General features: G+C 47.4%; 1 protein-coding gene across 1 annotated transcript in view; it reads right to left on the bottom strand.

Annotated features, from left to right (window-relative positions):
* The window catches only part of Myl12b (myosin light chain 12B), a 16,488-nt gene extending 980 nt beyond the window's left edge, over positions 1–15,508 (bottom strand). Inside the window, exons 1-3 of the mRNA XM_021185837.2 lie at positions 15,409–15,508; positions 2,368–2,566; positions 740–901 (exon numbers count right to left, since the gene is read on the bottom strand). Of these exons, the coding sequence (XP_021041496.1) occupies positions 740–901; positions 2,368–2,551 (346 nt within the window). The 5' untranslated portion in view covers positions 2,552–2,566; positions 15,409–15,508. The remainder of the gene's footprint in view (positions 1–739; positions 902–2,367; positions 2,567–15,408) is intronic.
* Between the last annotated feature and the right edge of the window lie 1,939 nt (positions 15,509–17,447).

The following is a 17,447-nucleotide window of genomic DNA, read 5'->3' on the forward strand; positions in this document are numbered from 1 at the left end:
ACACAGGTGTGCATCACACACACACACACACACACACACACACACACACACACACACACACAGCTGTAATATTTATCCACAGAAAAGAAAAACAACTTTTTAAACACCACAATATCACAAAGTCGAGTAAAAATTAAGAGGTAGCTGCCCAGAACAAGAGGCAGTGTCACCCAGAGCCAGTGCAGGGACAGCCATGTGCCAGGGCTGTGGGAGGGAGATACCAAGGCGATGTGTGAGACCCAGCAGGAGGTTGGTACGGAATAAAAGGAGAAATGACTGAAGAAGGAAGGAGGAGGAGAGGAAGGTAAGACTGGGAAGGCTTTTCACACTGAAATGTGATTCTCCAGACAAAACAGAGCAAAACCCCAGGTAGCCCAGAGACACAGAACACTTCAAGTGCTCACACTGTAAACTGCTTTTCAGAGAAGCCAGGGGTCTCAGAAAGCACAGCTTTCACTGTCCAAGACTACCTAACGGGGACACGTCTGATTTTGTTAGGAAGCTTGAAGCCAGATGCAAAGGTGCATGAGATAGGCGAAGCCGTTTCATGACCTACAACAGATCTATGGCCAGGCCATTTTTGGTTCTACTGCCCTATTTTAAAATAACAGGCTTGGTTAGCTTGTTTTTGTTTTGACTAAAAAAAAAAATATTTCACACATTAAAAAATGTCCTAAAATATGCTCCATGTACACTAAAGTGAGGACACACACACACACACACACACACAGAGCGTTACCTGTGGCTTCCTCATCGAAGCAAGCGAAGGCATTTCTGATGACGTCCTCAGGGTCAGTGCCGTTCAGCTTCTCTCCAAACATGGTGAGGAACATGGTGAAATTGATGGGGCCTGGGGCCTCGTTCATCATGGCGTCCAGGTAGGCATCAGTGGGGTTCTTCCCTGTGAGGGCGCACATTGGAACAAAGGAGAAAACCCACTTAGGTTGGCATGGTTTGGCTATTGCTATGCTAGCACACTTATTTTTTTTTTAAAGGTTTTTATTACATGTACATGTAATATTCAGGATAACACATGTATGACTGTCTGAGGACAACTTTCAGGAGTTGGCTCTCTGCTTCTTCAAACCCCACAAGCTTAAGACAAAAACACCTTTCTGTGCCGAACCACCTTGCTACCTTCTTCATTGCTTTTTATTAAAAATCAACAACAACAACAACAACAACAACACCCCAAAGTCTCAAACTTTGACAGGCAAAACACCATACTATCACAGGCTGGATATTGATTCTACATTGGTTCATTAAGGGTTGTCTCAACACCAGCAATTCAAAGACAAATCAACATTTGCCTAATCATTGTTTCTAATCATGATACAGTTGTCCGTGGGCTGGTATGCTTCAAAATGACCTATAAGCTCATCATCTGAGTTAAACCTTTTAGGTCAGCTTACGACTTGCAGCTTATTTTGAACGATTCTACAGAAAGCACTGTCAACCCAAGTGCTGTTACTCTCCTGCTTCCTCCTCCTGCGTGTTGATGGATGAGCCACCAGGCCAGACCTGGACTGGAGCACTCACAGTAAAGAGAGACCCTGATTTCAGTTCCCATGGAAAACAAAACATAGGACGTCAGCCAGAGAATTCCTGACAGTGAGAGTGTGTGTGTGTGTGTGTGTGTGCGCGCGCGCGCACGCGCTTGCGTGCATCGGTGCCAAGGAAAACTCAGGGAAGACGAAGAATGACTTCCAGCAGCCAGGCCTCTCCATCCCGGGGCTCACACTGAGGTCACCAGGCTTGGCAGCATGCACCTTCACCTGGTGAGCCATCTCATCAGCTCTATTTATGGTTTTTACAAAAATGTATTCCCCCTCCCCTCCCTCTCTCTCTTTTATAAAGAGCTTTATTATGGAAGTCTCTCTTCTTGGGGTCCACTTTGAGTACCACCACCCTTCCTTCCCAGACACCCACTGTTAGTTATGTGTGGTACGGTACCTCTTTGTCCATTTGTTCCTGACCTGTCCTCCACCCACAGGATACTGCCTACTGTATATCACTAGCTACATTTGTTACTGCATCTTTTCATCTCTTGTACCTAGCCAACCAACATCAATCAATCAGACACACACACACACACACACACACACACACACACACACACACACANACACACACACACACAGGAATGGCTTTCAGGCTCCTGCATGACATAATCTACTTAGCTAACAGGCACAGTACCCGCCAAGTACTCACCCTGCAGCTGATCCCTGCTCCTTATCGGGGCCCTACCGCCACCTGAAAGCTTTTCATAGGTACCTCAGAACAAGGGTTAAATCACAGAACAAACGATCCAGAGATGGATCACCACAGGAAGAATTCACATAAAGGGAAAATGCTCAGAAAGGCTACCCAGAGACGCCAGCATGTCGTGCAGGTCCTCCTTGTCAATGAAGCCATCCCGGTTCTGGTCAATCATGTTAAAGGCCTCTTTGAACTCCTGGATCTGGGACTGGTCAAACATGGCAAACACATTGGACGTTGCGCGCTGAGGGCGCTTCTTGGTGGTCTTGGTCTTTGCTTTTTTGCTCGACATGGTGGCGGTTCAAATCTGAAAATAAACAAAACAATGTATAATATGTAGTAAAGCAAGAAGGGTAGACACACATTTCAAATTAATAAAAATAAATAAATTTTTTTTTCTTTCTTTAAAACAGGGGTCTCATTGCCTAACCCCCGGATGGCCTAAACTTCACAAAAGATCTTCCTGTCTCTGATTCCCAAGTACTGGGATTAAAGTTGTGTGTTAAGCTATATAGTAAAAATATCTTAATAAGGAAATTTGCTTCGAGAGGGAAAAGTATGCCCAAGCTTTATTTCCAACGTGACGGTTAAGGTGGACTTGAAAGAACAGATTTTATCAATGAATTTTACATCACGTTTCACAAGACTAATTTAAGAGCCAGGCGGTAGTGGCGCACGCCTTTAATCCCAGCACTTGGGAGGCAGAAGCAGGTGGATCTCTGAGTTCGAGGCCAGCCTGGTCTACAAACTGAGTTCCAGGACAGCCAGGGCTATACAGAGAAACCCTATCTCAAAAAACAAAAACAAAACAAAACAAAAAAGACTAATTTAAGAGTTAGCTTTTATTTTTAATTACGTGTGTATGTATTTATGTCTGTGTGTGGGTGTGTGCGCATGAGTGCAGGTGACCTCGGAGGCCAGAGGAGGGCGCTGGAGCCCTGAAGTTGCAGTTACAGGCAACTGGAAAAGCTCCCAAGACTAATTTTTATCCACCAGAAGTTTATAAAAACAAAAAAATATCTACCATAACGTATGGTGAGAACTGAGTGGATACTGTAGACTAGGGAAGTCAGATACGGTCCTCACCTGTAAGATGCATCATCTAGACTCAATTTCCCCTTAGACTTCGAGCTGTCCCTGCATCTCCCCATCTGACAACGCCCGAATTCCATCATCCTCCCAATCGTTCCCAGAGATTCTGCAAGTGGCTTGGGCATTACTCTACTGACAGTCATCGGCCATTTAACAGGCAAAAAGAACGTATTTTATTGGTCCTCTTGCCTGTCTTTGGAGTGCTGGGATTATAGGGGTCGTACATGCCCTGGTAGCACTCTCAACAATATCAGTACATGCATGATCATGTTTTGGTCAATGACAAATAACATATACAATGGTGTATACCACATGGTCTTGGTCTGCAGAGCAATGAGACCACCTAACAATGACATTCTCAGAATCTATCCCCTTTATCAGACGATGCTCCACAGCAAATAGAACACAACACTGTCAGCTTTGGAGTTAGAAGCCAAGTTAAAAATCTAAGTCACAGAAGACTGGCTATACATCATTTGAAATCTCACAAATACAAGGCTGGGTTTTTTTTTTTTTTTTTAACTATGAGCTTTTATTATTTTTATGTGTATGTCTTTCATGTATGTCTATACACATGTGTGCAGTGCCTATGGAGACCAGAAAAGGGTGCTGGATCCTCTGGGGCTGGAGTTACAGATGGGTGAGAGCCTTCAGGTGCTGTTGGGAGGGGGCTGCTTACTGGCTTGCTCATCATGGCTTGCTTGTCCTGCTTTCTGCTTTCTTATAGAGATCTGGGATAACCAGCCCAGGGAATGGCCCCACTTACCATGGGCTGGGCCCTCTCACATCAATCACTAAGAAAATGTCCTACATGCCTGCTCACCACCTGATCTTATGGCGGCATTTCTCAATTGAGGTCTCCCTCCTCTCTGATGACTACAGCTTATGCCAAGTGTAATAAAACTTGCCAAAATAGGTTTAATCCCAGGTTCTCATGCATGCTACATGGCTCTCCCAATGAGCTACACCCTCAGCGTCAACTGACTTTCTTAACCCTGGAACTGTCAGATAAAAGTTTTTCTCATGTGAGAGATACTCGTTTTATTTCAAGATTTAATAGGTATTAGCAGTCTAAAGGCACGGATAAGTTCTATCAGCCGATCATGTCTCAAACTAACCAAAGAGTAACATTTTTTGAGGTTTAATCAAGAGTTCTTCAAGAAGTCAACGATGAGACGACGCCAAATGCAAAGATTTGGTTAGGGAGCGTGGCTAGTTTAAAATAACTGGAGGGGGCGGGGGAGAGAGGCATTGTCAGAAAGCCTCAGCTGGTGCAGCAGCCTGGTCCCTGATTAAGGGGAAAGACGAGGCTGACAGGTGAGAACACAGTCACTCACCGGCACTTATCAAAACATGCTGCAGAGCAAGCGACTAACAGGAACAGCACTCGACCTTAAGTGGCTTTGGCATGACTCTCTAGAGAAACCCTCACCTACTTCCCCAAGTGTGTGCTGACATTTTTCTAAGCACTCCTCCCTTAATGCTTGTGTTTATGTCTCTGTTAAAGGTGTCTGCATATGCATGTGTATGCATGTATGTATGTGGAGGTGCAGAGGTTGACAGTGGGTGTCTCCCTCAGACGCTTTCCACTCTCATTTTTCGTAAGATTTATTTATGTATTTATTATGCACACAGCATTCTGCCTGTGTGTATGTCTGCAGGCCAGAAGAGGGCAGCAGATCTCATAGATGTGAGCCGGGAATTGAACTCAGGACCTCTGGAAGAGCAGACAGTGAGTGCTCTTAACCTCTCAGCCATCTCTCCAGTGCCCTCCACCCTAATTTTTGAGGCAGGCTCTCTTGTTGCACTTGGAGGGCTCACCAACTGGCTGGCGGACCAATGAGCCCCACCCCTCTGCCCCCCCAGCACTGGGATTCTGGGTGAGTGTATGTACCAGCTTTCTATGTGAGCGCTAGGATCTGGACGCAGAGACTCACGCTTGCACGGCCAAGCACTTTACTGACCGGGTCATTTACTCAAACCTAAAACTGTCTAAGAAACCCAACCCACCCACCTCAAAAATATTAATCCACAATTCCCGTCAAAAGGAAATGCAGAGACAAAGTGTGGAGCAAAGTCTGAAGTAAAGGCCATCCAGAGACTGCCCCACCTGGGGATCCATCCCATATACAGACACCAAACCCAGACACTATTCTGGATGCCAACAAGTGCTTGCTGACAGGAGCTTGATATAGCTGTCTCCTGAGAGGCTCTGCCAGTGCCTGACTAATACAGATGCGGATGTATGTAGCCAACCATTGAACTGAGCACGGGAACCCCAATGGAGGATTTAGGGGAAGGACTGAAGGAGCTGAAGGGGATTGTAACCCCATAGGATCAACAATATCAACCAACCAGCCCTCCCACCCGCAGGGACTAAACCACCAAAGAGTACACATGACTCCAGCTGTATATGTAGTAGAGGATGGCCTTGTCTGGCATCAATGGGAGGAGAGGCCCTTGGTCCTGTGAAGGCTCTCGATTCCCACCCCACCCCACCCCACCCCCACCCTGTAGGGAAATGCCAGGGTGGGGATATGGGACTGTGTGAGCGAGTGGGGGAGCACCCTCATAGAAGCAAGGGTAGGGTGAGGTGATAGACAGGAGGTTTATGGAAGGGAAACTGGGAAGGGGGATAACATTTGAAATGTAAATACATAAAATAAATAAAAAATATGAAGATTAAAAAAAAAAGAAAAAGAAAAGAAACCCAACTGTGAGCTGAGCGTGACGCTGTGCATCTTTAATCCAAGCATGGTCTAAAGTGCGAGATCCTGTCTCAAACAACAAAAAAGGAAACCCAACTTTGTTAAGCACACACACACACACACACACTCACTCGTTGTTTAGAGTCTTACTATGTTTGTAGCCCAGCTGGTCTTCAATTATGATCCTCTTGCCTTTGTCTCCTAAGTGCTGGGAGTTTAAGATTTTTAGGGTTGGGGATACACTCAGTGGTAGGGTACTTGTTTGTATGTTCAAGGTCCTGGGTCCCATCTCCAGAAGCACAAAAACAAAATATACTTCACACACACACACACACACACACACACACCAGTTGAAAATCGAGCAAAGGTGTATCAAAACCACCAATCCAACGAAAACTCTGGTCCAGAGAAAACGTTCCCTCCCGCTTGCCTTCTGAGAGAATATCTTGGCTTCCTCTACTGTCTCACCCCTGAAGTGGAAACTTATGGTTTCTTTGGAAAGTTAGCTGTATTGGATGGTGTTTTGCTGGGGCAGACACTTACACGGGTGAAAGGATGTTTTGCTCAGGCAAGCACATGAAAGAACTCATAATGAAGGATTCTTTGCTAACCACACGTATGTACTGGTTCATCTTACACTGCATAGCTGAGCTCCACTTGTTATGACTCCATGGTGAGAAAGGCCCTCAAAACTTCAGATGGTGTTTTGGTGGCTTCTTGCTTCTTGCTGCTTCTGCAGACTCAGGTTGACTGGCAGAGTAACGTCAGCTGAGGTTAAGACTCCCAAGGAGGACATGCGATGTTTGGAGGGAGTATGAACAGGACTCAACGGACAGTGATCGAGGCTTGCTTGCATAGCTAGCTTTACAAGGCTTCCTTGGTCTCAAGTCTTTGCTGGTCTTCACTTCATTGAGACAGGCTTGGCAAACAAACTTCTGGAGTCCCTGCTGGTCCTGTCCTAATCGCTCTTGCTGACTCTCGCTGATTTGGCTGAGGCCTGGTTGGTTCTGCTGTGTCGTGCTAACTCTGCTATCCTGACACTACTGAACTGGACTGCTGGTATATTTGTGGAGTATTTGTGAGTGGATGGAGCTGCCTCCACTGAATCCTGTCAACAGAATTGATTTCCTGACAATGCAGATTGGATTTGCTCTAAAAAACAATTTCTAAACAGGTCCATGTCCCCGTGTGTCCTAAATAACTTTTCTCTTCCACTGCCTCTGGTGAGTTACTTATGGGAGACTCACTCCTCAGCTCACCACCTCAGGAAGTCTTTCTTCAGGGCCTGTACTGTACCTGACACCGTTGTGTGCCGGGCTGTGGGGAGGTGGCCCTCCACTGCAGCCTCAGTTCTCCTACTTCCGGTATTGGCCCACCAGAATGTCTTCTTGCGCTTCCATCTCCCCTCAGGGACCCAGGCGTCTCATATCCCGGCATTTCTGACAGGGTTTCACTATGCATCCCAGGCTGCTATAGCATCCTCTTGCCTCTGCAACATTCTGGCTCCAGGGCCTACACCTCCAGGCTTGTTCTTCACCTTGAGCTGCAGATTCACGTCTAGCTGTCTAGGCAACAGGCCCATTCTGGACATCCTACAGACACTGCAAGAATCAAAGGGCTGGGAACGGAATCCATTATCCCGTCCCTCAACTTCCTCAGCTCTCAGTCCCCCACTCTCCCAGCCGGGAAGCTGCGAGTCAGCTTCTCTAAATCTCTCCCCGGTAAACCAGTCCTTGGGTTCCTTTGCCTCTTTCCTGCCACCACGGGAGAGCCCACCGTCATCACTGACTTGAGACAGCTTCCTCAGATCCTACCTCTCCAGTGCCTGTATCACAAGCATGCACTACCACACTTGGTTTGTCTGTTTGTTTTGTTTTTAAATCTGTGTGTGCCCACACATGCGCATGCGTATGCATTTTAGAGGACAGTGTTTGAGAATTGGTTTCCTCTCACCACATGGATCCAAACACGGGCTTGTCAGACTTGGCAGAAAAGGCCTTTATACGGAGACATTTAGTCAGCCTCGTGTACACCTATTACATATACATACACACGTACATACGTACTCACTCTCAGGAGAAAGAAATCATGAGTGGAGAAAGTTTAAACATCCCGGCATTAAATGAAGCTGCCTGCTTTTGAAATGATATAGCTGAAGGCCCAGACATTAAATAACCCCCCAAGTTGGGTATCCCCAAACTCTACTACAGCTAATCTCTCCACACACACCCCCAGCCTCTTTCCTGTTAACCTCTCTTCTAGTTATTGTAGCTCCCTTGAAATCTTTCAAAGTTCCCAACAGATGTGAGCCTGGGTTTCTGAGTGGTGATTTTTCTCCGCAATCGGGCCACAGACAGGAGGAGTTTTCATAGAAGCCCAAACTACACCTGAGAAACTACACAGACAGTCAGACTGTACCGGACAGGAGCGACTAATGGGGAGAAGCCAAAGCCTGGATTGACTATGAAGCGTAGCAGGTCAGACGGGGTTAACAAGAGGCATCACTTTTTATTAGCCATGATTTAACAGAGAAACCTGTACTGGCTAGTTTTGTGTCAACTTGACACAAGCTGGAGTTATCACAGAGAAAGGAGCTTCAGTTGGGGAAATGCCTCCATGAGATCCAACTGTAAGGCATTTTCTCAATTAGTGATCAAGGGGGAAAGGCCCCTTGTGGGTGGTGCCATCTCTGGGCTGGTAGTCTTGGTTCTATAAGAGAGCAGGCTGAGCAAGCCGGGGGAAGCCAGCCAGTAAGGAACATCTCTCCATGGCTTCTGCATCAGCTCCTGCTTTCTGACCTGTTTGAGTTCCAGTCCTGACTTCCTTTGGTGATGAACAGCAGTATGGAAATGTAAGCTGAACAAACCCTTTCCTCCCCAACTCGCTTCTTGGTCATGATGTTTGTGCGGGAATAGAAACCCTGACTAAGACAAAACCTTTATGCTCAATTATTAATGAAAATGCTTTAGGAGGGGGGAGCGCCTTACCCAACCCTCTACCCTTAGACTACAGTCATTACCATCACTGATGAAAGTATTCACAATAAATCATAGCCCAGAAGGTAAATTACCTTTAACTTAAAACAAAAGGGATTTTCCTCCTAAAACACTTCAGTATTTCTCTGTATCCCTAACACTTCCTTGGGCTTGGAAAGATGCTCAGAGCACATGCTGCTGCCGCCCGAGGAATCCAACGTCCCTTTGATGCTTCCCCAAGGATCAGTCGCCACCACAAGGCAATATACTCGTGTGCCAGCCATCTCTGAAGTCTATTTAAAAAAAAAAAATTGATGCCCGAGTCTTAGTCTAGCCTAACAGAAAGGGAGTGCTGGGAGCGGAGGCCAACTTAGTTTTAAAGGTGCGCTAGGTGGGAGCTGGAAGTTGGTCCATTGATTAAGAGTCCTTGTTGCTTCTGTGGACAACCTAGTCCCCAGGGATCTGACACTCGCTTCTGATCTCCACAGGCCCCAGGCATGCACAAAAACCTCATAAACATGAAATAATTAATTTTAAAAAATCATCAATGCACTAGGCAGTTCCAACGCACAGCTAAGGTTGAAACCACTTAGCCCACACTGGCTGCATGCATGTCCAGTTTCCCTTGGCTTTTCAAAGTTAGTCACTCTGGGTAAATGGGAGGCCTGAATTCTAATTCCAGTTCTTTGATTTTTGGCTACTTTAGCCACCTCAGTCTCTTCATCCATGCAAGAGGTGACTCATGGGCCAAGAAGCTGGCTCGGTTGCTGCTTAGCCTTTGGGCATGGGGACCTGAGCTGGAGCCGAGAGTCCATGTCTAGATATAGATGCAGGCCAGCAGAGGCCATGTCTCAAAAAGAAGGCGAACGCACCTCAGGGAGGACACCAGGGACTGGCCTCTGGCCTCCACTTACATACACACTAAGTAAGAGGTAACTCATAGCCAATAACTGGCAGCTAGCAAATTATTTGCAGTCTGCAGGAAGGTTTGTGTAGTAGCCCAGAGATGACCTTTAATATTTCTTCAAAAATTAGCTTGTCAAACTTATTTATTTAAATGTATATGAGTACACTGTCTTCAGACAGATCGATAGAGGGCATCAGATCCCCTCACAGATGGTTGTGAGCCACCATGTGGTTGCTGGGAATTGAACTTGGAACCTCTGGAAGAACAGTCAGTGCTCTTAGCCACTGAGCCACCTCTCCAGCCCTTGTCGATTTTTTTTAAGGTGACATTTTACTTAAAACCCCAAATTTCGGACACCTTGAACAAGTACAGAAGGAATCGCCAGATGAGCACCCCCAGATCCTTTGGGAGTGCTCAATGAGAAATCTGCCCCCTTCACCCTCCTCTCCCCGCAACGTTTATTCAACCTGAATGGTTCCTGATGGCACTGAAAGTCCTTTCTCCCACTCTTGCCAATGTGGTTGTCAGGCTCCAAGATGACCCTCAATGGCCGTCACCGTGCAGCCACCCGGAAGTAAGAGTGGGGAAGGAACAGTGTAAGCAGTGCACTGTGCAATGGTGTCAGTTGACTGTTGCCACAGACATTGCATCCCCGGCTTGCTCTGCTGTGAGTCAATCTGCCGATGCTAGCACCAGATAGCAGAGAATGGAGGCCTCCTGCAAAAGCCAGTGGCAACAGGTTACCTGTGTGAGTCAGCCACACTGGACACGATCCCTCCGGATGAAGACAACCATGCGAGACTAAACTGCATGGGGATTCCTGGCTTTTAAAGACTGGAATTTATTAGCCAGGTGTGGTGGCACACACCTCTCTGATCCTTGCACTCTAGAGGCAGAGGCAGGAAGAGCTCTCTAAGTTCAAGGCCAGCCTGGTATGCAGTTAAGTTCCTGGACTATAAAGACCCAGTCTCCAAACCAATAGCAACAACAAACCCCCGGGTATTGCCTTATAGGTGTTGATAACAAAGTTAAGAGCCCTTGTTCTGTGAATTCTTTCTGAGTGACAGGAGGAAACATCTTTGTTTCAGGCTTAGCACCACAGAGTTCAAAGGGACCACAAGTCAGGTGCCTGGGGAATTTTCTATTTCTGGTAAAACAACAAAAAAATAAGTGACCGTAATAGAACTCCACCCTGTTCGGTAAGCTCTCTCAGAGGAGTCTTCTCTCACAAGTTTTCTCCCACTTCTTACCACCATTCCATCTCACATTCCTTTACCGCTCTGCAGGTTTTTCTTGCTTTCTAATGACTGCTTCCTGCAAAGTTCTACCCTTGGACTTGCTTAATTGCTGGTTGAAAAACTTGTATCTCGAAAGTACCACTCAAGCTGGGTGTGGGTCTCTCGGGGTCGAGGCAAGAGGACTGCTGCAAGTTCGAGGCTAAGCCTGGCCTACACAGTTAAGTCCCAGGCCAGCCTGGTTACAGAGTGAGGTTTTGTCTCAAAAAAACTGAACCAAAAAGCACAAGCCATAAAAATCTAAAAACAAAACTCACTGCTGATAGTTAGTAGATTGTGGAGAAAAGGGCGGGACTGGTTCTGTGGGCAAAGGAGTTGTAAAGCCATCAAAGTTTAGTGGCCAGAGACAGCTAGTCAAGAGGGCTCACTGATTTTGCAGAGGACCAAGATGGCTGCTCAGGGTAGGTGGGGCAATATCACAACCACCTGTGACTCCACTCCTTGGGATTTCATACCTCTCACACGCACACACCCCACCCCATACACAGATAAGAGAAAATCTTTACAGAAAGAATTCTCCTTTTAGCCCAGCTACACTACAGTGGCAGCTGAGACACCGAGGGGGGGGGGTGTGCAGTGAGGGAGTTTTGATGTGTGAGCAGATTCACAGGAGGAGCCATCAAAGGCAGAAAGCACGGACTGGCTCCAGGACTCAAACTAAGGGTTTTTTTTTTTTTTTAATTCAATTTTGTCTTTTCCAGTGTCTGTCCGAATCTAGAAGTTTCACACAGGTTCTCCTGTAATCACCGTGGACAAGATGACTCACTGGATTGGGTGCAAGGCCAGTTTGAAAGCAGCAATCAGAAAGGGAATTCCGAACATAACCAAATTGAAATGAGTCACAAAACTAACCTCATATGCTTAATGGCATATAATTGGTTTTATGTTACATACATACTTTTTTTTTTTTACGGTTCCATAATTATCTCTCTTTTAAAGAGCTAAACACAATTTTTACGACCTTCCTTCACATCGGTGAATACATGTGTTTTCACACTCACCACAGAGATTGTACTCTCTTCTCCCTCACAGGTGTTCTGGTGTCTCTGCCACTTAACTCCCTACCTCAGGTCATCACTTGTGTCACCGTGTACGCCCACGTTAACAACCAACTAAGTGATAAGCGCTAACATCATTCCAGAAAGTCCCAGAAGTCAACTGCGAACCTCAGCCCCCTTGGCAGAGCCTGTTTGAATTTCTTTTTCTTTTCCTTCCTTTTTTTTGAGACCAAGTCTTACTACAGAGCCCCGGCTGACCTCAAACTCAGGAACCTCCTGCCTCAGCTTCCAAAGTGCTAGGATTAGAAGCATTCATTCAACGACCTCTCTTGTCTGAGTTCCTTTTAAGTCAAAGGACGACTGTATGCTGGACAGGATCCCTTTAGATGAAGACAACCATGCAAGACTAAACTGCTTGGGGATTTCTGGATTTTAAAGACTGGAATTTATTGGCTAGGTGTGGTGGCACACACCTCTGACCCTTGCACTCTGACTTGCTTGACTTTTTTAAATGTAATTTTTTTTTTTTTTGAGACTGACCCAAGGGTCCTTCTGCCTCTTTATTAAAAAAAAAAAAAAAAAAGTTTTTTTTTGAGTGTGTGGGGAATCAAGCCCAGGCCCTCAAACACGATAGTCAGTGCTGTACACCTGGCTCTTTATTCTCTTCTACTAATGAGTATAATTATATTGCCGTATAATTTACAAATACCCTTTAACAGCCTTTTGCCCTTCTACTTGGATGAGAGTTTAGGAAAACTGCTTGCACATTGCAGGTGCCCTGGCAAGCAGCAACATACATGTAATTATCCCATCGCAAACAATACTGCATATGCAAATGTTCATGGTAAGGTGCTGGATTTGAGCACCCCTAAAATAAGGCTTTCCCCCACCCTCACCCCCCGAAACTACACATGAATCTGCTCACATTCAACCACCTCACAAAGCCCACCAGCTGGTTGGTTACCCCTGGCTCAGTACCTGGGAGGAACATTTATTACCGCAGGAGCAGGCTGCAGGTGTACCAGGCACGGGGGTAAGCATGCCACACACATTAATAATTAATCCTCACAACAGCTTATAACATGAGCGCTGTTGCTATACCAACCTCTCAGATAAAAGCTAGGAAGGGGCAGAAGGAACACCTAAGGAATCCAGCCTCAGAACATGTCCCTCCAGCCCTGTGCCTTTCGTATCAGCAGCTGCAAGGGCCGATCGTGAAAACTTCAGCCACTGGCAAGGCTGCTATGTTCCTGAAGCTGATGTGAAGTACGATGCCTGCCATGCTGAGAACCAACCAAGAGGTGCCTTTAAGGTCTGTCTGGCCTCCCTTTCTCTTCCAAAGTCCAAGGATCTGACCACGGGGAGCACGCCCGTAAAGAATGGAGTAGACTACGGCTACATCCCTCTAATGTCTGGAAACAAGTCCAGAGGTGACACCACACCCAGAGCCCAAAGGGACTGTCCTGGATATCATGTTTTTCAAGCCACTTGACTCCTCTGAACATCATGTAGTCTTTTTTGTTTGTTTGTAGACAGGGTTTCTCTAAAGCCCTGGCTGTCCTGGAACTCACTCTGTAGACCAGGCTGGCCTCAAACTCAGAAATTCGCCTGCCTCTGCCTCCCAAGTGCTGGGATTAAAGGTGTGCGCCACCACCTCCAGGCGGTAGAAGCTTTTGGAGGCTCATTTGTTTACCTGTCTTCCTCCTTTGCACATAGTGAGTTGATACCCTTTTTCTCCTGTTATCTGGCTTGTGCCAGGTAAGGGGAACTCAGTGATAAACCTTCAGAGGGAGGAAGAGAAACCTGCTTTGCCCGCCATGTAAAACTTGTCATAGAAGAATCAAAGACGCTGATAACCAGGGCAGATGAAAGCCATCCCTACACAACTGTATCATTCAATCTTGGGGGAATGGGGATATTGGTACCATCCCTGCCTTTCCTAACTTTGGCCAACCATCACCTGGGGATCTGTCCTTCATAAGCTGCAGCTCAGTGAACAGGTGCTTTGTGTGTGTGTGAGAGAGAGAGACAGACCAAAGAGAGAGAGAGACAGACCAAAGAGAGAGAGAGAGACAGAGACAGACCAAAGAGAGAGAGAGACAGAGAGAGAGAGAGACAGAGAGAGACCAGAGACAGAGTGAGGAGCAAGCTGATAGAAAAACCCTGATGGCATCATGTGAATTCCTGAAGTGATGTTCCCAGGCAAATGACATCACCTCACTTAAGGGTTTATTGAAGGAGAAAATGCTGTGATATTTCTCTAACACACAGGACTACAGCCAAGCCATCTCTATATCAAAAGCTGTCAACCCGATTCCCTAAACATCCTTTGTCGTGTTACTTCCTTGTCGTGGGGCGCGAGTGACTCCGCAAATCCTCTTACGTAACTTTTCATTTCTCATCGAGTTTTCAATACACCTCTAAAGAGGCCTACCTTCGCTAACTAACTACGTTATTTTATTGTATAGGGTCTCGCCCGGGGACGTGTGTATCCAGGAGCCCTACCCTAACTACCTCCTCTTTCCCAGCTAGTACTCTGTTATTGTTCTGCTCCCTTCGTGCTGACCATCCGCGCTTCTTGTGCACATAATACGATGCTCATCTTTTGAGCTTGGCCACCTTTTGAGCTTTTCGCTCGGTACCTCCTAGCAGAGATCCACCAGTTCATCTTGGATCCCTGGCTCAATATGTTCTCCATTCTTTCCAGCTTTCTTCGAATTGTCCTTCTCTAACAATGAGCTAAATCTTTGCAAGACCTAAGACCGTAAGAATTTATGCATATCGGCCTATTTTAGCATTTGCTAACCAGGAACTCTAGTACCAGTTCCTGGTTTCCTCTGGCAGGAACCATACACCAGCGGGCTTCTCCTCCCCCAACGCGTCTAGAACGGATGCACGCAGTTGCGCTAACACTCAGCTTGGACCTGCAGCCTGCAGCCGCGGCAGGTGCGGGCACCAGGTGTCAGTCATCGGATGTCGCAGGCCCAGTGCACACGGTCCCGGGGCCTCGTTCGGCCAGGGTTCGCCAGCACAGGAACCGCGTAGGGCCTCGAACGGAGCCACCTCCGCTCCACCAGCCGATGGTCCAGCCGCCCGCAGGCTCCAGGCGCGGTTGCGCAGCACGAGGGACAGATGCGGCCCGGGAGATGCCCCGCGGGGTCGAGAGCCACTCACCTGACCTGATGCTGCACACCCGAGAGGATCCGACCGGCGACTGCGACCAGCGGAGGTTGGGGCGGGACAGTGGCGGCGCCGCACTTCCGGCTCGAGGGCGGGGCGGAAGGAGCACCGGCGAGCCCGGCGCGACCAACCGCGGCAGGGGGATGCTGCAAGCATTTTGAAGACCCGAGGGACCCAGGCAGCCAGCGGCGGAAACTAGCCTGGCTGCACGGCCCGACGAGCTCAGCCCCGGTAGCCGAGAGTACAAATTCCCCAGCTCACTGGCACGGCATCCTCCTGCCGCAGCCGTGCCAGCTTGCCGGTCTCCCCGGCTCCCAGCGCAAGTCCCGCGCCCCTTCCGCATTCCGAGCCGAGGGCGGAGCGCCAGCGCTGGAATTTGACCCGGGTGGGCTGGGAGCCGCCCTGGTTTGGGGGTCCCCTGGCGCCTGTAGCGGGCAGCCCGAAGTTGCCTGATTTAGCAGAGGGCAGTTGGCCTGGTTAAGCTAAGTTTTAGATAAACAGTGCTCAAGAGAAGGAATGTAATCCGGAAGAGGGCGGCGGCTGAGCACTCTCCAGAGGGCTCCAGAAACGTTCTCGCTTATTTGAAATTACACTCCAGCCAGTGGCCTTTACTTGCTCCCCGCCGGGAGGTCATATTCTAGAAGTCTGATCAGAAATTCCGTGTCAGACGGTGGTGGCGACAACCTTTGATTCCAGCACTTAGAAGGCTGGGGTAGCATCTCTGTGAGCTGAAGGCCAGCCTGGTCTACAGAGCTTAGTTCCAGGACAGCCACGCTACACATAGAAAACCACCTCCCTTCCTACCCTCCTTCCAAAAGAAATTCCTCCAAGGCAGGAACACTATGGTCTCCAGCACTGAGTATCGGTGTACTTCACAGCAGTCCGTACAAAACAAATACAACAGCTTAGGGGCCAGCAAGATGGCTCAGCAGGTAAAAGTGCCTGTTAGCACGCATGACTATGTTCTCAGGGCCCATAGAGAACAACCAATTCCTGCAATTTGTTCCATGAGCCCCATATGCAGGTACCAGGGAATGTGCAGCCTCCTCCCCAAACTAGTAGATAAAATGTAAAATAAGATAACCCTCCTAATAAATTGAGGGTTGCTTTAAATCTGCGTTTGAAAAAATCAGGGTCTGGGATTGCGTAGGTCAGAGGTGGAGATTAGGCGCCGAGTGATGCTGATGCTGTATCTTCGATCCTATTTGTCCTCAAAAACCATTGCTTAAATGATTATGTTTCTTATAAAGTTATGGCACTTTTAGGGTTTGTTACATAAGTCTACCACCACTTCCTAGATCCTCACTCTAGGCAATGTAAAATCAGTTAATGAGCAGGGTGTGGTGGCACTGGCCTCTAACCCTGGCATCCCAGTGGCAGGGAAACGGGCAAACTTAACACAGCAAAAGTCACTCTCAAAAACCCAGAGAGTGCACATAGGGAGGTGGGTCAGTGGCTAAGAGTACTTGCTATGCAAACAAGAGGACTCAAGTTTGAAGTCCCAGTACTCACGTAAGGGCCAGGCTTCCCCTCTTTCCAGGGACCCACAAATGAGCAAAACAAAAATAAACTACAATTTGAATATCGGCTGCATACATAAACACCGCCCTTTCCCACATTTCCAATTTCTGTAGCAAACGAAGGAAGCGCTCCTATATCAAATGAGGAAGCTGACATTTTAAAACAACCTGGCCACATGAGGGCGCAGATCCACTTGGGTACCAGGAGGGGTTTGGTTAACCACACCCAGCTCCAGATAGACGCTGCTTTTTATCATAAAGGGGCCATTATGAACAGCATGAATTCACTTTATAAATGACTAAATATGTCAACAAACTCGGGGGTTGGAGAGATGGCTCAGTGGTTAAGAGCACTAACTGCTCTTCCGAAGGTCCTAAGCTCAAATCCCAGCAACCATATGGTGGCTCACAACCATCCACAACGAGATCTGGCACCCTCTTCTGGAGTGTCTGAAGACAGCTACAGTGTACTTACATATAATAAATTAAAAAAAAAAAAAAAAAGAGTAAGTA

The sequence above is a fragment of the Mus caroli genome, chromosome 17, assembly GCF_900094665.2.
Source record: "Mus caroli chromosome 17, CAROLI_EIJ_v1.1, whole genome shotgun sequence".
Lineage (NCBI taxonomy): Eukaryota > Metazoa > Chordata > Mammalia > Rodentia > Muridae > Mus > Mus caroli.